Source organism: Carassius auratus, chromosome 16 (genome assembly GCF_003368295.1).
Source record: "Carassius auratus strain Wakin chromosome 16, ASM336829v1, whole genome shotgun sequence".
Classification (NCBI taxonomy): domain Eukaryota; kingdom Metazoa; phylum Chordata; class Actinopteri; order Cypriniformes; family Cyprinidae; genus Carassius; species Carassius auratus.
Window position 1 is genome coordinate 2,530,796 of NC_039258.1, and position 25,084 is coordinate 2,555,879.

The 25,084-nt window shown below is 34.0% G+C and overlaps 2 protein-coding genes across 2 annotated transcripts; both read left to right on the forward strand.

Moving 5' to 3' along the window:
* The first annotated feature begins 10,786 nt into the window (after positions 1–10,786).
* On the forward strand, positions 10,787–13,999 carry LOC113115744 (FXYD domain-containing ion transport regulator 11-like). The gene is made up of 7 exons (XM_026283323.1): positions 10,787–10,885; positions 12,544–12,588; positions 13,023–13,055; positions 13,191–13,205; positions 13,376–13,450; positions 13,549–13,573; positions 13,687–13,999. Exons 2-7 carry the CDS (start codon positions 12,555–12,557, stop codon positions 13,712–13,714), a joined length of 210 nt encoding a protein of 69 aa, XP_026139108.1. The 5' UTR covers positions 10,787–10,885; positions 12,544–12,554; the 3' UTR covers positions 13,715–13,999.
* Positions 14,000–14,447: 448 nt separating this feature from the next.
* On the forward strand, positions 14,448–24,169 carry fxyd3 (FXYD domain containing ion transport regulator 3). Its single transcript, XM_026283322.1, has 8 exons — positions 14,448–14,669; positions 20,509–20,559; positions 20,764–20,799; positions 20,926–20,949; positions 21,063–21,137; positions 22,466–22,502; positions 22,602–22,645; positions 23,570–24,169. Exons 2-8 carry the CDS (start codon positions 20,526–20,528, stop codon positions 23,587–23,589), a joined length of 270 nt encoding a protein of 89 aa, XP_026139107.1. The 5' UTR covers positions 14,448–14,669; positions 20,509–20,525; the 3' UTR covers positions 23,590–24,169.
* The last annotated feature ends 915 nt before the right edge of the window (positions 24,170–25,084 follow it).

A 25,084-nucleotide genomic window follows, 5' to 3' on the forward strand; every position in this document is an offset into this window, starting at 1 on the left:
ATGTATATATAAATACAAACACATGCATGTATTCTTTTTAAAGAATTGTTTTATGTTTATATATTTATATTTAATGAAAAAATATAAATATATAAATGTATGTATTTGTACATATTTTCTAAATATATACTGTATGTGTATGTATTTATTTATACATAATAAATATACAAAGTGTACACACAATGTAGACAAAAACTTTTAGATGCAATTATGCAATTAGATGAATTATTTGACAGCACTAATATATATATATATAATTTATACACACACATACATACATACATACATACTGTATTATTTCCAAACACAGAGACTTAAATGAAACATTCATATTTTTAGAGTTTAGGGAATTTTTTTTTATCCTGTTTTATTACAGGTTTGTACAGAATGGATGGTAGCAAAATTAATTAAATCTATTGTCATGTTCAGCTTAGACTGCAAACACTTTATTAATTTACCTTAAAAAAAAAAAAAGTATGTTAATTTAAATAATATAATGCTATATGAAAAGACGTAATATAGACTCCAGACTCCAACAACATACACAAAAAATACATTTTGTTTTAAGCACAATCCTTATCTGACAAGGACTCAACTTTCGATCAATCTACGGTATTTATCTCAATTTTGTTTATTAATGGCACAGTATGATGCTTAAGTCAAATCTGTAGTACATGAACTTATAAGAAGGATTTTACAGAATAATACAGGCCTTTGTGAGATGTGCCATGATTAAATGTGTACTTCAATAGGTTTTATAAATTGAAATGGCCAGAAGAGTGACATTTGAAAATATTTCATGAAAACCTCACTTTCATGTATTTTACATGTAATGTATTTTTTTTCTCTTCTTTTTTCTTATAAAATGGGTTAAGCATTGATGTGACAAGCACTAAACGTAAAGATACAAACCAAAGACTGGTTTAGAAAGCAGTATGAATAAACTCATCACTTTGGCAGTCAGTATTGTTGCTTATATTGTTGTACATATGAATAGTTTCCTTACTATGTGATGCTGTTTAATTCAATTTTATGTCTAATTGTATGTTAAGCTGCTATATTGTTATCCAGATTTTGTACCATAACCTTCTGAGTAACATTATGTAGTAATTTTGTAGGTCTTTAGGCTCGTTGAATATGACAAAAATAAAACTCAAACAGGATTTCGCTTTTATTCTATAAATATGCATAGTTTCTGTTTTCATGTTCATGAAACCATTCTGAATATATGTACAATACAGAAGTTCTGACCTTTGATATATAGTAATCTCTTTTTTTTATTTTCAGTTCTTTTCAACAAAATACAAATGTTGAACTCATAATGACTTTTAATGCTGAAATAAAGACTTAATTTTGTATATAAAAAGTCATAATTTGTGGTTATTTTTGATTGTGCTTTAAAAACGTCACATAAAATCATCTAAGCAGTTAAATATATACTTATATATGAATTAAGTATATAAATATTTTCTTTTCTTTGTGATAATGTCTAATATGTGTGTATATAAAGTGCTTATAAAAAAAGTAATATTTTCTTGTTTTAATCAAATAAAAAAAAATCATTTGTGGTTACTTTGTGCTTAAACTTGACAAACATCTTAGCACAAATGAATAAAGATACACATATTTATATAGTATAAATGAAGTTCTTTATTTTTATTTATGGTTTAGTTATTTTTGTTGTGCTTTGAGCCTTGACATACATTGTATGTATATAAACACACACACACACACACACACACACACACTCACACACACACACACGTCACAGCTTCAGGGCACAGGAATGCAGGAAATTCTACAAGGGTGAACTTTAATTCGAAAACACAGAACCAAGCTAAAATACATCAGTGACTGAAACGGGGCTCGAAGGAGATGAAGGAGAGCTGGGCTCCTGTGTGAGCACTTGAGAGCAGACTCTGGAGAGGGGATAAGGGCTGAGTCTTTTTCTCCTCGTGCTCCTCTTTTTTTTTAGTTTAAGGAGACTGGAGCTGGCATCCAAGGGCTTGGGAGTGAATGGGTCGGTGGGCCTGACAGTGGAGCAGCCGCTGATGCTCCTCAGCCCAGTTAGTGTTGTTCGGTTCAGTCATCTGTCATGGCTTCTTTGGGCATACAGTAGGAACAGATAGAAACGCAGGAGATTCAAAGTGAAAGAGCAAAGAACTCAGCCAAAATACAGCAGTGACTAAACAGTGACAGAGCAGGGACAGACTTGAATAGGAAACACTGAAAAGACTAATGGAGAAACACACCTGACACAAATGAGACACTAATGATTACCATGGGAACTAAGGAGGGGCGGGAAATGGAACAAAAGGAACAAAATATATATATATATATGTGTGTGTGTGTGTCTTTTTAGCCGTGTATTAATTGCAAAATGTATAAACATCAAAAGCTGTGTAGAGCTTTGCTTGCTTGCTTTATTATTATTATGACTGCTACTATACTGCTATTACTATGCATAGTTACAATAATGTAATGTGTATTTTAGTTATTGCAATCCAGTTAACAGCTCTAATGTTAGACTCAAACTCTTATTATTATTATTTTAATTCTCTTTAATCTTTATTAAAGGTTTGTACAAATGAATGCAACACATATCAAATCTGAATTTGTGCAAGATAACTCCTTCATCAATTCATAAAAACTACCTGGGATCCATGGAACCATTGCTGGGTGGAAAAAATTTGTCTTCTTGGATGATGTAAATTTTAGTTTTGGCAGTAAAATGCCTTATACTCAAATGGCAGTTCAGTAATGCTAGGAGGAAGGGAAAGCATAAAGAAATCGGTGTAAAGAGAGCGACACGTGTGGCTGTGAAGGTTGGAACAGGGAATGTCCCAGCCCAGTCTAAAACTTTCTTGGAAGAGGTCCTTGCAAATGAGCACCCTCCATCTGACAGGGTGTTTTTCAGCGCAGTGTCTATTGAGAAAGAGCACAGCTCTCATCCGCTCCGCCACTGAGTTATTGCCTGAGGGACTGGACCAGCAGAGAGGGCTTTTCTTGGCCCTGTGACCACTGATGAAATGAGGAGGATGAAGACCCAAACCACTGTCCATCTGATGTGGCTCCTGATTTTAGTGCTACAGTTTGCTTGGCTTACAAAAGGTCAGTTTTTAATTTTCATTTTAATGCTTACAGTTGACTGTTTTATGATAGATATGGATAGTTCACGTTCCTCGGTTTTTAAACTCAAGTTCAATACTGTTGTGTTTAATAGAACAATACAAACAGCTGCTGGTAAAGAAGGATGTTTCAATCTTTTGTATTGTTCAATTGCTCTAAATTTTAACATTTTCCCTTTAATTTGATCTTTTTTGTTTATATTTGGACTTTAATCGACTAGTTTGTGTACAGGTGTGGTCAACAGAATAGTCAATTACATCATTTCTTAGTCAAATGAGCGAAACCCTCCTCCTTACGTTTTTGCTTCTCTCCTCTGCTTTAGGCATGAATCACTTTATAGTTCCTCAGAATTTGACCTCGGAGACCGGAAAAACTGTCACCTTTGAATGTGGTGTCATTGGATTGAATGGGGCTAAAATCCGGTTTTACATTATGGGTCCAAAGGTCAATGATTCTGTGTCTTGCCCAGGAGACAAAACCAAGTACTTGCCTGCTCAGGTGACTTCTCTTTAAACTATACACTGTACAGTCGAGTTTGGGCACCTGTCATTATGACTGTCTTCAACATTTCAGAATCATCAGACCTAGGAAACAACACATGGAGTGATTAACAATCAAAACTAGATGAAAAAGTAGCCAGACTTTGCCCACACTTAAAAATAAAGGCTCTAATTGGGTGTTTCCTGTAGATAAAATAAAATACAGACCTTTTTCCATTATAAAGAACCTTTTGTGGAATGGAAAGTTTCCATGGATGTTGAAGTCCTTATTTGAACCATGCCAAAAAGAGCCTTTATCTTAAAGAGTGCAGATTGCATCTCTGCAAACATTTATATCATTTGTAGTTATTGATAAACATATGAATTAAACTCTCATGTATTTTTTTATTGATTTAATTTTTCTACAATAACAAGTATAAATGGATGAGCTTGACAAAAATCTTCTGAAAACAACAAATTGTGCAAGAAAATTTAATTATAATTATAATAATATATAATTATAATTTTATACTTTATGGAATGTGTCATTTTTTATTGAAATATGAAAATTCAACATTGTATTTTTTATTGATTTCATTTTAATATTTTTTTTAATCAGTTTCATACTTTTTTATATCATATTTTAACACATTTTTGTATATATTTTATATAGATACATAACATGTATGTATGTATTACTATAATATTTAATATCTAATAAACACATATATATATATATAAATGTATATAAATGTATGTATATATATATATATATATATATATATATATATATATATATATATATATATATATATATTTTTTTTTTTTTTTTTTTTTTTAGAAATAGAGTTATTTTCATTTCTCAGTTGTAAAATCGTTGTGCCCTTAAATAACACTAAACTATTAATCGTTCTCTTTTCTTCAGTCAATGAAAGCTTACTGTAATTCAAAATCTACTGGAGAAGTAGCTGCTTGGGAAGTCGCAGGAACATCAATGGATGACAACAGCACTATTTTTTTGTGCAAAGTCGATACTTTAGATGACAAAATCGGACACCTTTATGTGTACGGTATGTTACTAGCAATTAAAAGTGTGTGTCAATGTGAACAGACACTTGTCTTCAAGTCTTTCTCTCTGTGTTTCTTTCAGAGAATGATTCCTACTATGCTAAGCTCATTGGATACGTGATTGGAGGATTCTTAGCCGCTCTCATTACCATCATTGTGGCTTATGTCCTGTTGAAAAGATCAGAGAAAGTACAGCATTGCTTCAGTAAGTTTCTCATTCTTTGATTACTTAGCACTTTAGATTCAATATTTTTTACACACAGGAATATATCTAATGTACTGTCTGAGTTACAGACAGATAGTTTCTCAAGTTTGGTCTTGTTCTGCGTTTTTAGGGTCGGTGGGTGGAATCCAAGATGATGTGCAATAGCCACAATCTAAGCAATACTGAAACCCCTCTCATGCTCCTTACGAACAAATATGGATTTGAAGGACTAATTATAACATAGCACAGACATCACAATATAATATATGTTCTTCAGATTTGAAAGAAGGCCTGTGTTTTTCCATTTTCAGTCTTGTCCAGTAGATGGCGTGTTCACTTCTCTATTCACAGCCATTAATATCTTAGTTTCTCATGTTCCTGGTTCAAAATCCTTTTTTTTTTTTTTTACTTTTGAAATCCTTTTTTTTTTTTTTTGGTCACAGAGGAACGTTCTAAGTAACTATCATAACTCAATTTTAATTTCTAACCCTAATTTACAATAAAATGAGAGGGATTTTGACACAGGAGTATGTTCTATTGACATCATTGAAAGGTGGCTTTGCTTAATGCTTAAAGCGGATTACAAATACAAAAATGTGATTATTTAATTTAGGATCTGCTGTTTAATGAATAGTCACGTACTCTGTGTCATTGTCATGCTGTTTACAATATGCATTTATTTTAGTTGTTGTTTATTTTCAATGTAATGTAAATTACACAGAACTTTGACTGGTTTAATTTCATTTTATACTGCTTTAAGAGGCTAAATGACAAAATTCACAGCACACATATGACTTTTGGGTTGCGCTGAGTAGATCAATAGAGATGGGTCAGTCAATATTGACACAGGTGGTTCATGTGCGCCCTGGAACAGCCATGTTTATATCCTACCACGCTTTTCATTGTAGATATCAGTCAGTGAGCATTAAGTTTTAATGTTTTAAAGGCTCAGGAACTGTGCATTTAAGCCTGTTTTGAAGCTTTGACTATTTGCATATGTGCTCTGGCATTTGTAAATACTCATGAAGTCACATTACAGCACTCAACAATCATCTGCTTTAGCTCACAGTCACATTTAAGTTTAATGTTGTATGATATTTTCAGAATGTGCTCGTATCAATCGAAAATGCAAACGTTATTGTAAACATCTGAAATGTAGACGAGAGCATTTCAAATCAGATTAGACAGTCAAATCTAAAACATTTATGTTTCATTTTGACTTTATTTTAATGCTTTCCGTTCTCTTGAGAGAGTCCAATGGGATTTGCGTAAAAATAATCATAATTGAATTAGCCTATATTATTTTATTTTCAAATACTTGTAATATGATCTGCTGACCTTATCAAACTCAGTAGACAGATATGATTGAGGCTTCTACTTTTTCTCAGAATGTACTTTTCATAAAGGTGATTATCTTGTATAGAGACTTTTGTTCTGGGGTCAGTTTGACCGCTGTATAAATACATTTTAGAATAATATAATAAAACAAATAAGAATAAGAACATGTGGCAGGTGTGTATTTCTATGTTGTGCATTAAAAAAAATAAATAAATGTGAAAATTAATTGCATTTGCATTTCTAAGACCCATGATGGATAATAGTTTTTCATGTAGAATTTTAACATGTTCAAGTTTTATTTATAACCAGTTTTTAAATGATTCAGAAAAGTCACCCTAAACTGAAAATGTAATGTTCAAATCAGTCAGCAGGTATATGTGACATTTTTTAAATTTAGTTTAATAATTATTTATGGTGTTTGGGCCATCATCACAGCAAAATAATAATGAAGGAGTCTCATAAGCTGAGAATTTCTGTGTGTAATTGTTCAGTTGACTGCTCCTGATCCGTGTTTGCTGGAGATGCCCCAGAGAGCAGCTCCTGCCTGACTGCTTGTGTAGGCTTAAATACTGCGGTTACGACATATCATTCTTCTGTAATGGTGCAGTAGGGCAGATTTTTGTTCTCTATGTTCATGACTGTAATTGTTGATGTAAAAAAAAAACTAAATGAAAGAAGGCTGCAAAATTTCACAAAAGTTTATTTGACGTGATTAGGATGATTTCTCAAGCACACACCATAAAAAGTGACATTACTTTGCTTATAACCACCCCTTTGGTTACTTGACTTAAAGCCTTTCTAGAGACTTCGAAAAAGATATGATATAGGCTACATGGAAGGTATCATTATTTTTTCAAGCTACCAAATATAAAATCAAAATGACTTAATAATTGACTTACATAATGCAAAATGCATCAGTATACAGGTCCTTCTAAAAAAATTAGCATATTGTGAAAAAGTTCATTATTTTCCATAATGTAATGATAAAAATTAAACTTTCATATATTTTAGATTCATTGCACACCAACTGAAATATTTCAGGTCTTTTATTGTTTTAATACTGATGATTTTGGCATACAGCTCATGAAAACCCAAAATTCCTATCTCAAAAAATTAGCATATTTCATCCGACCAATAAAAGAAAAGTGTTTTTAATACAAAAAAGTCAACCTTCAAATAATTATGTTCAGTTATGCACTCAATACTTGGTCAGGAATCCTTTTGCAGAAATGACTGCTTCAATGCGGCGTGGCATGGAGGCCTGTGGCACTGCTGAGGTGTTATGGAGGCCCAGGATGCTTCGATAGCGCCTTAAGCTCATCCAGAGAGTTGGGTCTTGCGTCTCTCAACTTTCTCTTCAAAATATCCCACAGATTCTCTATAGGGTTCAGGTCAGGAGAGTTGGCAGGCCAATTGAGCACAGTAATACCATGGTCAGTAAACCATTTACCAGTGGTTTTGACACTGTGAGCAGGTGCCCGGTCGTGCTGAAAAACGAAATCTTCATCTCCATAAAGCTTTTCAGCAGATGGAAGCATGAAGTGCTCCAAAATCTCTTAAAAACTAGCTGCATTGACCCTGCCCTTGATAAAACACAGTGGACCAACACCAGCAGCTGACATGGCACCCCAGACCATCACTGACTGTGGGTACTTGACACTGGACTTCAGGCATTTTGGCATTTCCTTCTCCCCAGTCTTCCTCCAGACTCTGGCACCTTGATTTCCGAATGACATGCAAAATTTGCTTTCATCCGAAAAAAGTACTTTGGACCACTGAGCAACAGTCCAGTGCTGCTTCTCTGTAGCCCAGGTCAGGCGCTTCTGCTGCTGTTTCTGGTTCAAAAGTGGCTTGACCTGGGGAATGAGGCACCTGTAGCCCATTTCCTGCACACGCCTGTGCACGGTTTCTACTCCAGACTCAGTCCACAATCTTCCTCAGGGTCCGGTCACCTCTTCTCGTTGTGCAGCGTTTTTTGCCACACTTTTTCCTTTCCACAGACTTCCCACTGAGGTGCCTTGATACAGTACTCTGGGAACAGCCTATTCGTTCAGAAATTTCTTTCTGTGTCTTACCCTCTTGCTTGAGGGTGTCAATGATGGCCTTCTGGACAGCAGTCAGGTCGGCAGTCTTACCCATGATTGCGGTTTTGAGTAATGAACCAGGCTGGGAGTTTTTAAGAGCCTCAGGAATCTTTTGCAGGTGTTTAGAGTTAATTAGTTGATTCAAATGATTAGGCAAATAGCTTGTTTAGAGAACCTTTTCATGATATGCTAATTTTTTGAGATAGGAATTTTGGGTTTTCATGAGCTGTATGCCAAAATCATCAGTATTAAAACAATAAAAGACCTGAAATATTTCAGTTGGTGTGCAATGAATCTAAAATTCATTGCTAATTTTTTGAGAAGGACCTGTATGTGTGTGTGTGTGTGTGTATATAATTGCTCTGTTTGTTATGGAGTCAAGAAATCTGTAAATATGTTTTAAAGATGAAAATGAGACAAAACTACAAATTGTCACATTTTATTACTTGGTGTTCAACACATAGATCATTTACCAGCTAAGAAGATCAGCACTTTTAGAGTTTCTTCCCCCTATCTGATGTGGGCATAAGTAATGGGACAGTTGCCTCAGAGGTCTTTCTAAGAGATCAGGTGTGTCCTGCACTCTCAGTAGAAAATATACAAAAGTCTGTCACTGGGGCGGTTTTTAAAAATGTACACTTTTGTACCTTTTTGTTCTAGTTTTGGAATGCAATTTTGTGGACAGAATATAAGAGATGGGAAAGCAAAAGTGTGGAGAAAAAAATGAACTGCGGATGATCCTAAGATATACTGCCTCATCTGTAAAGCTTGGTGGAAGTGGTGTCAAGGCATGGTGATGTGTAGCTGTCTCTGGAACTGGCCCTCTTTATTTAAATTATGGCAGTAGCAGAATGAATGCAGAAGTGTACAGTATGTTGGCTATCAACATTCAAGAAAATGCCACCAGATTCATTGGAAAGCGCTTCATATCGCATCAGGACAATTACCCCAAACAAATGCTGTCTTGAGAAGGGCTCAAAGCTCGGGAATGGCCCAAACCTAGAGTACCCCCCCTTCCCCATCTAGTTGTAAAGTGAACCCGAAGTAAGGAGATGGGGTGGAGGAGGGATGCTGATAAACCGTCAATGGATAGAGGTAAGTCAGCTGTATTTATACTGTATTGATTACTTGATTGTGGTTCACCGATGTTGATTAGGCTAAGTATCTGACGTGCTCCTCCCGAACCTTGTTAATAAAACATCATTCAGAACTTGAGAGAGGTGGGATGTTCAGACACGCTCGAGGAGGTTTAGCGAATCACAACACACTGAGCCAGCTGACCAATCTCAGCCCAATGTGTATTTCTGAGGAAGGGTCTCCATAATAATAGGAAATAAATTGAGGCATTTGTCAGAGAAGGGACAGAAGGTGTGGAATAAAGGTCAAATATGTGAAAAATAATGCATTTAAAAAAAAACGAAGCATGAACACGTTAGACTGCACCCCATAAACACAATCAAGCCTTGGAAAAAAAAAAGAGAAAAAACTGTCAACCACCCCCTTAAGTGAAAACTCTGAGTATGTTAACCCTGAAATGAGGGAAACTTTGGGTTTATTTTTATAAGTCATTGATCATGAGTCGTGATGCACGTGCTAAACTCAGAGTGGACTGAAGTAACACAATTTAGTTGTTCTGATCACAAAACCTTTCCCTGTTTCCCATCTCAGAGTAAGTCAACTCAGAGTTTAAGTTTTAGCTCAGAGTTTGTTAAGAGAGTTTGACTTCTAACCCTAGGGTTGTGGGTTTGAATCTCTGGCTGGCAATACCATGACTTAGGTGCCCTTGAGCAAGGCACCGAACCCCCAACTGCTCCCGCAGCATAAATGATGCCCACTGGTCCAGGTGTGTGTTCACAGTGTGTGTGTGTGTGTGTGTTCACTGCTCTGTGTGTGCACTTCGGATGGGTTAAATGCAGAGCACGAATTCTGAGTATGGGTCACCATACTTGGCTGAATGTCACGTCACTACTACGTTATTCAAGTTATAGATATAGTATAACTATTATTAAAAAAAAATTATATTACATATATATTTTTATATTTTTTATTACATTCCTGTTTTATTTTTTATTTTTTATGGAGTTATCATTCTAATTCAAAATCAAGTGCTAATGATGTACAGTATGTCCTTCTATAGGTTGAACAAAACAGAGAGACACCCTTCAAAGTGTTCACATAACATTCATTGCCCTTCAGAGTGATGCTCACTTCTGCCCACAGTGTCACATTACTGGTGACTGTTGGGTAAAGGACATCAGCTTTAATCCCTATAGTAAAGAACATTTAAAGGACACTGATTTGTATGTGTACTCATGTCAGCCTTCATCTTAAACAACTTTTAAGCTGTGTGTAATTCATCAACACCAAGGTCATGTTTTGGGCTAAACAGCGGACATGATGTCGTGATGATGCACACACCCTAAAAGCATCGATCTGATATGCTGGGCTGTGTTTATGTGTATACAGTAAGGAGGAGTTTACGTTAAAGGTTATAGAAAAGACAGAGAGGTTGTGAGATCAGCCCACCTGAGGAGCCTCGTCCAACATCTACTGCTCAGAGAGCCATCAGTTCCTCTGCTAAGGTAAGATCAGGGTCTTCTGATGTATTGGATTGTTCTAAATGTGACATGGGAATAATGCAATGAAAAACTTATCTTGCATGCCAGGGTGGATCGTTAGAAAACCTTCATTAATGTTTGATTCTTTGCGGTTTGTGATTTAATACACAACCCATGCTAAGAGTTGTTCTTTTAAGTACAAATTAACAGGGAACAGATAAAGCTGGTCGATAGGATATTTTGGATATGGACTTTTCTGTAACTGTTTTACATGAAAGTCCTGTAAATATTCCCTAGAAAGCCTTGTTTAAAAGGACAGTTCATGCCAAAATGAAAATTCTGTAATCTATTCACACTCAAGTTGTTCCAAGCCTACATGAGTTTCTTTCTTCTGTTTAACACAAATTAAGATATTTTAAAGACCAAACAGTTGCGAGAGCCACTGACGTCTGGACTATGGAAACAATACAATAAACAATATTCAAAAGATATTTTGTGCTCGACAGAAGAGAGAAACTCATACAGGTTTGGAACAACTTGAGGGTGAGAACAATGTCAGAGTTTTAATTCTTGAGGGAATAAAAACGGCATCCAGATTTCAAGGCCCATTTGTTGTCAGTGAGATGGAGAAAGCCCTGTGCTACAAATCCAAAGCATTTCGAGACGATTCAATAACCAGAGGTGGTGGGAGGGCAAACTTTCCAAAACACCTGCAGGCATTTAAGGGTACACCAGCAGTGTCCTGGAACGTGCTGCGTCCAGACTGCGTCGAACCACGGTTTCTGTTGCCTTTCAAAACACGAGTGCTGTTTTCTCGCAGCTGCATTTACAGCTGGAGTTTCTTAACAAACATTCCTCGTCTCGTAGTCCAAATCTCACTGTTGACCTGTACATGGGAACAGAACATAATCCATCGAACTATATGTGCTGCAAGTAGACAACATTATTATCAGACAGTATGCTGATGAAGACTGATACATTATTTCTAAATAAATAGGTTTAATATTTTTAAGTGGGAAAATGAAGATTTTTGTCATTACTTGTCATCACGTTTTGTCATCTTTTCCTCACTCCCATGATGTTCCAAAACTCTATGACTTTATTTTTTAGTGTTTTTAAAGAAATCTTGGACACTTATAATGATATAATAAAAGCTGCACGCTCAAATGATGCATAAAAGCACCATAAGGTAGTCTGTATGACTTGTGACTTGTTTTCTTAAGTCATATGAAAGCTTTATGTAAGAAATAGCCAGTAGTCATTCACTTATATTCTTCCACTTCAGTGTGCTGACCAGATGATTCAGTTAGTGAGTTTAAGAGAACCGAACAGACTTATTCAAGAACTGTTGTGTGATCGTTATCAACTGATTTGTTAAAAAGATACGATTTGTTCACAAATTGAACATGGTTATGCATGGCATTGCTATGAACTCATAAGTGCACCAGAGAGAACTAGTGCAGCTTCAGAATGGCTACAAATGACTTACACAGTTAATATGAATCACTTTTATGATACATTTATTGTCATTATATTGGGTTTCAAATGACATGAGGGTGAATAAATGACAGCATATTTTGTAAACTGTAGTCAATTTTTGAGTAAACTATTCTTGTAAGACAAATGTATTGTCTGATATAGTGTGTGTGTGTGTGTGTGTGTGTGTGTGTGTCTTTGATCAGGAGGGGTAAAAATGAGCCAGCTCAGAGAACTAGTTCTTCTTACAGGTAAGTCATGACTATTTATGTCCACAGTAAAGGTCACAGACAGATCTGTGCCCTTGCTCCTGAAGGTCAAGACTTCAAAGACTGTCTATCCGCATTTACAGTATACTAGGAATTAAATGATTTGATGGAAGAAAAAATAAATAAATAGTAAATTATTAAAAACAAATTAAATTCTAATTACAATATGTAATCATTATATTCTTATGATATACAGAATTCAAGTTTTTTTTAAATAGATTATTTATTTTACTGATTATTATTATTGTTATTATTATTATTATTATTATTATTTTTAATCTAAACCTTAAAAACTACTGCAATGTTTTGAGTGCATTACCTTTTCTCCAAATGTCTGATAGTTTATTAGTTTGGTACTGTCAAAGTATTTTCTTCTTTGTGTATGATTTTTCACGCATTTTTATTTTCATTTCCAGTCTTTTTGGCACTTCTCGGTCATGCTGAAGCAAGTAAGGCAGAAGAGTTTGTTCATTTTTATTCAACATTAATGCTATTCAACTTTTAAGCCTATCAGTCTCATGCATTTCGAACATTAAATTTCTGGCATAATTTTGTCTGTCTCATTTTCTTTTTTGCCATTGCAGATCCTTTCGTTTACAGTAAGTACTGTGATGCAGATGCTCATGAGATCCCTATTATATATCATTTATTATATATTATTGCACACACATATAGTATATAAATAATAAATATACATTTTATAATATTATATCATTTTGAAAGTGTTTTAAACTTTAGATTAAATGGTCTTAAAATCTTCTGTTTTTAGACTATGAGGCGCTGAGGATCGGGGGGTTGATCTGCACAGCCCTGCTTGTAGCCGGAGGGGTTGGAGTTCTGTGTTGTAAGTAGCTCTGAAATGTTATACATGCAATTTCAACCTAACAAGAATGTATGTTTTACATTACACACAGAAAGAGTAACAGATTGTTCTCTTCACAGGGGGGCAGTGCAAACCAAAAAGAAAGTAGGTCGCCTGATCTCACTGTCATGTTCACAGAAAATCATGAACATTAAGAAATCTAAATATTATTTTTGTTCAAGAGAGAAAAATGCTATAATTACTGCATCTCTGCATAGGAATGATGAAGACGCAAGCAAAATCTAAAGATCGGGGACTTCTTCTGCTGAAACTTTCCACTGGATTTAGAGGACTGTTTTTGTTTTCGGGTCTAGAAATGGCTAACTAGCTCCACTTCTCACCTGTCTTTTATTTTATTGTAGATTTTCTATTATTTCAATATTTTTCAACCATTTAATTTATGCACTAATCACAGTCCCTGCCCCAAAAACTGAGCTGCTGTTATTTTGAATGTGTAGAATTATTCTATGAATTTAAACAATCTCTCAAAGTGGCGCTTTAATAAAGATTCTCAGTTATGGGCCTGCAAAATTGCATGTGTTGTCCTTTTTTATACTTGAATTTATTTTTCGGATGAGAGATGTTGAAACACTGGCTGGCCTTGCAAGATGAAAGTCAAATGTCTTTTCAGTAGCAGGAATCAAAGTATAATCAAATGCATTATTAAAACACGGGTCATTTTAAATAAATAAATACATACAGTTAAAGGGCTTAATTTTTTATATTTATTTGACATGTTTCTTGTTTCAATGTTGCATACATTGAAATCCATAGAATGATATTGTCCAGGCATAAAATCATCAGTAACATTTCCATTCAGTTTACACACTTTTCCTCCAACCCTAAAACAAAACACAATATAATGCGTATGTAAATGCATTATATGGTATAATGCATTAACATATACTTTTACAAACTTTTCTTAGAGTTCTATTCCTCTGCATCTGTTGGATCATTGTGTTCACTCCCCATCAGAATAAATTCAGCCTGTGCGTGCATGACAAACTAAAAACTATCAGAGTTGCTCTCCAAGAGAAAAGATCCTTTATTCATAACTCAACCCACTCAGGACTGAGCCAACCTGTTGAGCGTATGGTGTAGGGTGTTGGTTTCAGTCTGTCTAGATCAGATCTTTACGGGTGGTTCCTTTCACAACCACGTCTCAAACCTCTACATTTCACTTTCTTTCTCCTTGAAAAGGGTGAGTAATCAGTTCTGATACCATTTTAATGTTTAAATAGAGAAACATATGTTACGGCAGACTGATGGTCAAGTTCAATGTATATTGAAATATGATAATTAGGCTATTTTAAGGTGTTTTGTGTTCACATTTGTATCTTTGAATCTTTGTATCCTGCTGATAGTCTGTTTAACATTTTCGGAATGTAGAATAAATTGCAAAAAAGTGCCAGTAATTTTTGTTTATTTAATACTAATTTTATTTTACAAATTACATGTTGACACCATAACACACTTAACAAAAATGTATGAATTTCATAGTATCTGGCTCCTCTACTTTTTGCTATAATGACAGCAGCACAGGAGATGCATGCAAAATAAGATAATCATATTCTCCAGTATGATGCAAGAACATCTTGCTTTTCAATAAATCCAGAAGCTCTGACCATCTGTATGAAAGAGCTCACAGTGTCGCACAGTGCTTAAGTGTTTCCTTTTAATTTTAGGTTTACTGAAAAAAAAAAAAAAAAAAAAAAAAAATTACATTTATTTCCTGTTTTTAGTAAAAAAAAAAAAAAAAAAACCCGCTTTTCAATGTGATCTCAGGCTTTTGCACCTCACTGTATGAACTGGTTTTCCTCCAGTGATTTGGAAACTGGAATGTCATGCAGCTTTACACTGGAAAGCAGCTGCGTCCTGGATCACTGCAACTTTTTAAAGATCACAGGCACCTGAATTCTTTGCTGAACAGACCAAGTTTAGTGAGCTCACGCTTAAAAACAAAGGTTCTTTACTGGCATATGATTCCATAAAGAACCATTCAAATTCATGGAACATTTCAATTGCACAAAAAGTTCTTTATAGTGGAAAAAGGTTCTTCATACAAAAAAAAAGTTTCTTTGAAAGGTTCTTTGAGGAATCCCAAATGCATTGCTGCAAAGACCATTTTAGGAAGCTTTATTTTTAAGAGCATAGATCTTCGAGGGCAAATCATGAGCTGGTTGTCTATTAAACATGGATGAAATCCAGTCCTTAGATGAAGTAAACACATCTAACATGGAGTTTAAAGTTTGAGATGCACCATGATGGCCCAACATCTGACTCAAATCATGTTTTGTTCGGTTAACCTCTTATAATCAGAGTCTGACGTTCCAGTTTTTCATGACCAAATGTGAAGTGTGAAAGGGTTATATTTAGATGGTCATGGCCATGTCTTTAACTAAAAAAAATGGCCTTAAATGTACAGTATTTGTAATGGGCAAAGGTTTAAGTGTTAGCATGATCTGCTCATGAAAACTCGTGTTAGCTGAAGGGAGCACAAAGACAGAACTACTTTAACCACTGGAAAGGGCGGGATTGTGGTTTTTAGAATGATGATTAATTTCAAAGGAATGTCTTGTTCCTTCCTGCGTTACTCTGAGCACATGGCCGGCAGAGAGATAAAATAAACTTCAGTGCAATCTAGTTATATATTGAAGAGTTTTCTGGATATGTGAATCTGTGAAAACACGATGGTTTAAAGAGCTTGTGTCAGTAAAGGGCATCGTATTTGTGCTGGAGTGTATAATCATACAATACTTCAGAGTTCACAGCCTGTTCTCAGGGGTGGAATTTTGTTCCTAATATAGCTGCAGTCTGGATTCCTGTGTACATGGCTTGCATCCTTTGTGTGCCTTGTGATTGTGTCAAGTTGTCTCATGTGGAGTTGGGGTGTTTGGAAAAAGTAGGTGAGAACAAATGTGACAACTACACTGCACTGACCACTCACACACTATATATATATCACCCTTATTACATGCATTTTTTTGTATTTTGTTTTCTTTTTACATTTTAATTTAATTGAATACACAGCTTCTTTAACATAACTCTCTCACCCCAGAAAAATAGACTTTAAAACCGACCTTCAGACTAGCAGCTGCTCACAATAATTACTAGTCTGATCAAATTAGAGTAGAGAAGGAGGCGTGTCCATCAGATGAAGATTGATCACCTCTTCAGCAAGTCAAATGCTCAATTTGCTGTTCACGCCAGTATTTATGAGGCAGATCCAAAAGTTATTAACCTTAGTTAAAGGTTAAAGGTTTTTAAAGTCATTCAGCATTTAGCCATATGTTATATAGCCTCAATACATTGCCATACTATAAATATCTGCCTTTAGGTTGACTTTGGTCAAGAAACCAGTAGTAGACATGACCTAAATCTAAAAACTATAATTAGGAGAGAGAATTGTAGGACTGGCATTAAGTGTCTGTTTATTGATTAAAGTTTGCTAGTAAACTATCATCCAGATAGACACGTTTTTACACTTTATTCAACTCAGGATCATGATGCTGGGGTTGCCAGGATGTTGCAAAGGTGTTTTGAATGTTGTTTAGCAGGTTGCCATGTAGTTGCTAGGAGGTCTCTAGGGTATTCGGGGTTGGTTACCTACCGGCACAAGACAAAAGCACACAATCATAAGTTAGATCACTAAAAAATATAAAAATGCCTTTCACACTTAAAAAAAAAAACAGCAAAAAAAAAAAAAAAAAAGAATAAAGACATATTTATTCAAGTATTTTCAGTAACATCTCAAAATTAAGTAACCTTCTTTAACACGAAAAAATAAATATGTCAGTGGGATAAGAAATATAATCTTGTTTTCTCTTAGAATTATGTTTAATTTTCTTACCCCAATTATTTTTTTTTCTTGTTTTAAGAGTAAACTCATAATGCATTTTTTTTTTTTTTTTGAAAACAATAGTTAAAATTTTAATTAAAGATTTTGATCTAGGAGTTTTTAAGAAGTGTGAAATGGAAAAGAAGTTTAAAATACAGAGTAAAACTTTTGTGTGGGGGGGTGTTTGTGTGTGTGTGTGTGTGTGTGTGTGTGCGCGCGTGCGTGTACAATAAACCACACAATTTGAGCAAAATTGAATACTTATAGGATTGGGGCTGGGGAGGGGGGAGTTGTAAATCACTATGTGAAATTGAAACCAGACACAATACACATATTCAGACTAAAGTATTGACTTGCTCAGACAATGAGGGTTAGCAATATTCTTCACTGTCTGTTTTAAATGTCTCATTTCCTGAATGAGGATTTAATGTGAAGGAGTAAAGTAAGTGAGGAGCAAAAGAGACAGTAAGCTAAGAGACAGTATTGTTAGTAGAATGAACTTTGGTAACAGTAAAGAAAGAAACAGGCATTACATTGAAACGAGAGGGTCGGATTGTAATGTGAGACAAGGAAGTGATGTCAAACACTGTAGGACACAATTCCTCATTCTTTCTCATGACTCTCTCTCACACACACACACACACACACACACACACACACTGGCAAGCCAACGTGACCGTGCCCTATCACAAGACCTTCATTATTATCAACACGCACCCTGGGTGATTCTGCCTGACATGAGGTGCCAAAATGTTCAGACTTTCCAAGCTGAAAACAACGCCTTCTCCTTTTCTCTCAGCTTTATGTACAAGTATCATGATTTAAAAATGAATAAATAAAATACATGTCTAAGACTCTCTAAAACGAATGTAAACAAACAGCTTCGCTTGCTAGATTCTTGGCAGAATTATCTTAGCACAGCTTGGTCCAGTATAAAGATATCTGTATCTGTTATTTAATTTAGCCTATTGGATGTAATAGACATTACAGAACGTTTTGAGCATGAATAGCCTACGATTTGTTTATTCTCTAAGAAAAAAATAATTTTAAAACAATAGGCTGATGTCTTTCAGTAATCAGTTTTTACATAGGCCTATCCCTGCAAAAAAGGATTGTCTTATTTTTATGCTAGAAAACTTAAGCACTCATTCTGATGTTAAACAAACATTGTTGTGAGCAATATTTCATTTATACATAATAAATGATAATAATACATAATAATATTTTCATATAAATAAAAATTAATCTTCTCATATTTTAGACAATATTGACAGTTTGTATGTCATCAAAAGAAATGAATCCAAACAGGTTCAATAGATTAGCGTTTCCGAGAAGTGTATGCGTATGATTCAGTATCTTGCTTATAATACACAAAATTATGGTTAATTAAAGTCACCTAATGGTTTTCTTCTGCAACTTACAGAAATTATACCAATAAAGGAACTAAAAATTAACATAAAAGTAGCAGGCCTACAGTTTTGAACTATATCTGAAATCTGTATTCTGCGATGCATAGACATCAAGGGTGGGTTGAAGATTCTTTAAAAGTCCTCTATTTTTGTTACACACCCAAATAACAGCACAAATGTTTGGAGCCATATTTGAGAATGAGTAAATTATGACAGAATTGGTGCACTACTCCTTTAATAAACATGGACGCACCATCAGACAATCACCTGTTTGCAAATTTCATGTTCTGCATCCAGAATCTAATTTGATTCTTGCTTTACATAAACAAACTGCAGGCTTCCATGCTTAATCAAATGAAGTATGCCTATTATATGAATAAACTGAATCCACAAATAATGACACTCAAAAACATGTGGCATGCGTGTTTACAAGAAGGAGGAAATTAGATCATTCCTGATCAAGATAATAAGGTATAAAACAGACACAGGGATTTATTAAACCTCTCTGAAAAGCTCTCGATTAACAACTGCCTTGTTCACTGCTCACGCTGGCCCAGCTGCTCTGATGAAAGGCCTGGAATACTGGAATTAGTTTTCTCTCAGCATGTCTCTGGTGAACCCATTATTTTTCCCCTTTTCTGCCACCATGGTTGGAAGTTGAAGGTGGAGATTGTTACATCATCTCGTGTTGGTAGGGATGGGCACAGCATTCCCTCTGGTCTCTCAAAGACGAAATGGAAAATCCCAGCTAAGGTCAAATGGTGCTCCAGCATGTTTCAACAGTGCGCTTTTAATTACGATGTAGACATAAGTCAGCATCTAGCTACATCTGTCAGGTCACATAAACCCCTAGCACTTTCAGAATGTGCTCAAAGGTCGTCTTTTATATTGAAGGGTTTAGCGTCTTGATGCGTTTCCTGGCAGCTGTTTTGTTTGGTGTGTGAACGTTTGGTTGCTGAGATGTTCCAGGCCTTTGCTGAAATTTGATCCAGGTCTGCTTTGTACGCTCAGAGCTGCTATTTGTTGCTCCAGTATGTTTAATCAGATCAGATGCATTGGCAGGGTTTGTGATCATTTGATTTACCCAATAATTGTTGATGTGAAGCTAGCAGAGGACAATAATTCCGGCATTAAGGGGATTCATGATATATTTAGAGCATAATGGATTAGAGTGGATTGCAAAGCATAATGGGAATTAGCTCTTATGTACGCAACAGATAGATGATCTGCTTTTAGATCCAAAGTATTATTTTCCTTGTTATAATGTGAAAAAGCTCACATTGAAAATCCATTTTACATTAGTCAATCTGACTTATGTCAAAGAGAAAAAAGGATATTCAGTGATTTAAAAAAAAACAGATTGTTGGGAGGTGCTTTTGAAAATTAATTGATCACAAAGTCCTCTGTCTGGAGTGGAGAAATAAAAAAATGAAGAGGGCTTGATGACATCAGCAAAAAGAAAGTCTTTTGAGAGGTGTAAGAATTCATTACTTTTTTATTAAAGATTCCCCTACAGTTAAGTGAGTGGAATGCACTTTCATAATTACAGTGGATAGCTGCACATGTGCATTTGTAAAGCAATTTTCATACTAGATTACCACATTTACATGGTCCCAGAAACAAGCCTTTCGCCTCTTTAGAAGTCATTGCATCATCAGAATTGTTTTAAAACTGATATTTCCATTCCTACAGCATGCTTTAATATATTAAATAGGAATACTTTTTGATTTAACATAGGGCATGTGAATCTATGTTATAATTTTTTCATGGCAAACCTAATTTTTGTGTTGCAGGTTAAATCCAAACTGTCATGATGAAGACTCTGGCACTAGTTTTCTTGACACGTACGTGTTTTTGTACCAATATATATTGCTTGTCTTACTAAGCTTTAGAGAACTGTAAATGCATTGAAGGTGCATTTAGTTTATAGACCACAAGTAACTATAAATTAATAACTCCTATAATAAACTCCTGTGAACACACACTAATATAATATACTATGTTGCTAATCTGCTATACTATGCTAATATACTATATTACTTTTGTAGTTTTGTCCCTTGTGTTGGCAGAAGGTCAGCAGAAAAGTAAGAGATTTCACATTTCAATTATTTCTGTTATTCTTTCTTTATCTATTTTCATCCTTGTGATAAAATATTATTCCACAACGTTACATGCATTTTTAAATACTTTTTCTGGTTTGGATTTTGCAGCAGAGGAGGACCCCTTCTCTTTTGGTAAGTTGCACACATCTTTTCATTTGAGCCTAACATCCATAATCCATCATAATACTTTAGAAGTTCTCAAGATCGTCTTTTAAAATTTCTGTGATTGTTCTGTTTCACACTAGATTATCACAGACTTCGGGTCGGAGGTCTGATCTTGGCAGCAGTTCTCTGTCTAATTGGCATCACTATTCTTCTAAGTGAGTGTGTTTCTGACTTTTTCATTTTTACAAATTTCAGATTTTATCTGTGTTCAGTCAAGAGTACAGTATCTTATAAAAAGGGTATTGATATAGGCTATATGTTACTATCTGTGTAGTATATATCTTTTATATTATAGTTTTAGGCCTATATTTTTTATATTTATATTAGTGCTGTCTAACGATTAATCGCGATTAATCGCATCCAAAAACTTTTTTGTTTACATAATATATGTGTATACTGTGTATATTTATTATGTATATATTAACACAAATACATGTATGTATATACTTAAGAAATATATATTATGTTTATAAACTAAATATTTTTATAAATAAATATAAATGTAAAAACTTAAATATTTTCAAAATATATAGCGTACTGTTTGTGTGTGTATTTATAAATAAATAATAAATATATACAGTACACATACATATATAATGTAAACAAAACTTGATTAATGACGTGATTAATCATTTGACAGCACTTATTTACATATTTATTTTATATCTTGAACTAAAATGAATGTACATAATTGTTACATAGTTCCACCAACAGGTGGAGAGAGCGTGTTTTGTGTATTGTGAGCGAGTCATTATATCTTTCTCAATTGATTTGTTTAAATACTGTAATTGATTTAGTTCAAGTTCAGTCTATAATAGTGAGTCAACCAATTTCACAGGATCATTAAAGAACAAAACACCGCTACTCTTGGACTTGGACTGGTTTTTTTTAGAATTGTTTCATTTTTCTATTTTATTATAGCTGTCAATATTGAGTCTACAATTTAAGTTACATAATATTGACTCGCTGAATCATTCAACAACTTTTCACAGAATCATAAAAAAAATACTATGTGTTGCAGCAAGTGTTTTGAATTTGTATAGAACTATAGAACTATTTTTATTAATTTTAACTGGCAATACTGTGTTTAACATACTTTTTTGAATCATTCAGCCAATTTCAGTGACTTATTAAGAAACAAAACACCTTCATTGTGTCTCTTGCAACGTTTCTGTTTTGGCTTTGCTTAGAATTGTTTAACTATTTGTATTTCTTTGAACTGTCAATCAAATGTAAATTACTTAGTTTTAACTTCTAATTTATTGAATTTCTTAATTAGTAATGGAGGCCTGAATGCATATTCTAAAATATCAACAGCAGATCCTGAATCTGTGGAAAGCACAGGTTATTTATTTACATAATCTGTCAAACTGACAAACGTGCGCTTATATTCACGTTTTTCCCTTCGCATTTTGAGGTTAAATGTGACCTTGACATATTTTGGATTCTCTCTGTTTAAAAACATAATTTGCCTTTATTAAAGGTGGACACTGCAGATGCAAATTCAACCAAGACAAGAGGTATAAAGAGTATTTGAACTTTTACAATTATTTTGCTTTATGTACATAATTTCAGTATAGAAATTGCGTAATTCTAACAGCACAGCTCTCTTTTAACAGGAGGAGGACAGGAAGTAACGCTCAAGCGATGCTCAATGACACAGGTTTGTCCGCCTTCATCTACTTGTGCTGTTTACAACCAATAAACCAGTAACATGAAGACAATGCTGGTATAAATCAGCACCCCCCACCCCCCAAGTTCTCTTATAAAACACGTCACTATAAACCTGTGTGGTCTGAAGGCCGTGTGAAATCCATCTGCTAATTGTTGCTGTGCCAGTGCCCCTGTGAAGCAGTGGGACACAGTGGGTTTTTGCTCAGTGGTGGTCCCGTATGGTCCGTCTCCACAGCACCTCTCACATGGTTTCCAGCATGAGTCATACATTCTCCCTTGGGTGTATTTTCACTCCATGATCCCTCAGGGTGGGGTTGGAGAAACAGGATACAAATAAGTGCTATGTAAATATTTTATTATATTTTCAGTATCTTATTGCCTATAGTGAAGAATAAAGGAATTAGAATTGAATTAAAACATTTCTTGTAATTGGGGTTTAAATTATTCAGAGGGGTGTCAGATTTTCCAATGAACACGTTGTAACTTTCAGACCAATATACAGTATATGTATATACATGTATATAGTAGTTCTGCAATTTTCTGATATCATACAGATCATTTAGCATGAAAAGATTAAAAAAGGAATTAGGACATTGCAAAAGAAATATCAGTAATGCAAATGTAATGAGTTGATATCAAGGGAATTTTTTATTATTATTTTTATTCAGTTTTTTTCACAGTATTACAGATCATATATATAATGCAAAAGTGTCAAAATATGATAGAAATTTATAAATACATTTACATTTAAATATAATAATAATAATAATAATAATAATAATAATAAAATGATGAAAAATAAAAATATGACCTCACTTATTATATTGTATTGACCACAAATAATTTTATTTAATATCATGAACATGTAAATTCAGTTCTATATTTTTAAATATGATTTAACTTTGTTTTTCAGCAAGGGCCAGTGAATGCTAAATACCTGCTGACCTGACCTTAACCAATCAGAGGAGACGGTCCACCTTTATCCCTTGTGCTGGTTTATCAGAGGAACCATTTCTCTTTAAGACGAGGAAAAAAATCCATATATCATTTTTTTATGCCAGATGTGTCTTTTTTAATATCATTTAATAAAAAATCTATTACCAGAAATCTGAATGTAAATTGTTTTTTATCATATCAGTAATTATATTAAATTATGGTGGATGTAGGTATGCAAGGGAAGACTTTTAATGGCAGTGTACTGAATCAGTCTCATCTGGAAACCTGTAACCAAATATTACTGTTAGCTCTAGTGAATCCATACAATATTACACTGTTGCATTCTGCGTGAAGTAGTTTACTTTTCAGACTTGCTTTGGTGTTGAGTAACTAGTAAAAAAAAGACATGAAAAGATCATGCTTTCATATTTACATTGCAATGTTGCATGTGCTTGATTAATTTTCATTTCCTGCCTATTCATCAAAGATATGCTATTAGTATTACGTTTTATCTGTCATGTGAAAATTGTCAGTATCAGTCAAACATACACTAAAATAAACTAAAAGACACTAAAGACACCTGTATCAGTGTTTTCTGTTCTCTGTCTCCAGCTGACTGACACCCTGCTGATTCTCAAAGCCTTTAGTTAGCTAAGTTTTGTTTTGTTTGGATTTTGAATTATTACGGCAAGCATTAGACAATTAAGCTATAGCCTGTGACTTGTTATTTTTCACATCCTTTTCATGCATGTGAAATGTTTTGAGAAACTATTCAACCGAAGCTAGACAAAACAGTGAAAAATTTAATGTGACTGGGAGAATGTTGTGAAAAAAAAACAGCTAAAAAGTTTAAAATGTCCTCAACAGCGCCCTCTACTCCCTGATATTTTTAAGACATAAGAACTATTACCGGAATACAATTATCAGTCCTGATTGCAATGTACTGAGTTTGAATATATATATATATATATATATATATATATATATATATATATATATATATATATATATATATATATATATATATATATATATATATATATATATATATATATATATATATATATATATATATATATATATATATTATTTCAAATAATGTTTACTAATGTTTTTAATGGTTTTACATTTAATTTCTATTTTAGTTTTAGTTACTATAATACTCTGGCTGTGAGAACAGAACCACGATAATTATTTTTATTTTTTTACACAATTGAAATAAAAAAGAGAATCTTGATGCTATTAATCATCATACCTGTACTTTAATTGTTTTGCAGAATTTTTTGTTTTTGATCTTTTTGCAAACATGGAAGAATAGAGGTTTTGCATGATAAAAAGTAAATGATAATAACAATATTAATTGTTTTGACCACATCAGAAAGAGTGAAAGTACTGGAAAATGCCTTCTCAGTAGTTTTGTATAAAAGTTTATTGCAGTTTAAATTATGATTGCTTGTTGTGGTGAACCATAACTTTGGTGTTCTGTTTATCT

Bases quoted from the DNA above. Each gene is read 5' to 3' on its own strand.
- LOC113115744 (XM_026283323.1), top strand. From the start codon at position 12,555: ATGAGCCAGCTCAGAGAACTAGTTCTTCTTACAG. The intron at 12,589-13,022 runs GTAAGTCATGAC...TTTCATTTCCAG, and splicing joins AGAACTAGTTCTTCTTACAG to TCTTTTTGGCACTTCTCGGT. The intron at 13,451-13,548 runs GTAAGTAGCTCT...TTCTCTTCACAG, and splicing joins AGGGGTTGGAGTTCTGTGTT to GGGGGCAGTGCAAACCAAAA.
- fxyd3 (XM_026283322.1), top strand. From the start codon at position 20,526: ATGATGAAGACTCTGGCACTAGTTTTCTTGACAC. The intron at 20,950-21,062 runs GTAAGTTGCACA...GTTTCACACTAG, and splicing joins GGAGGACCCCTTCTCTTTTG to ATTATCACAGACTTCGGGTC. The intron at 22,503-22,601 runs GTATAAAGAGTA...CTCTTTTAACAG, and splicing joins AAATTCAACCAAGACAAGAG to GAGGAGGACAGGAAGTAACG.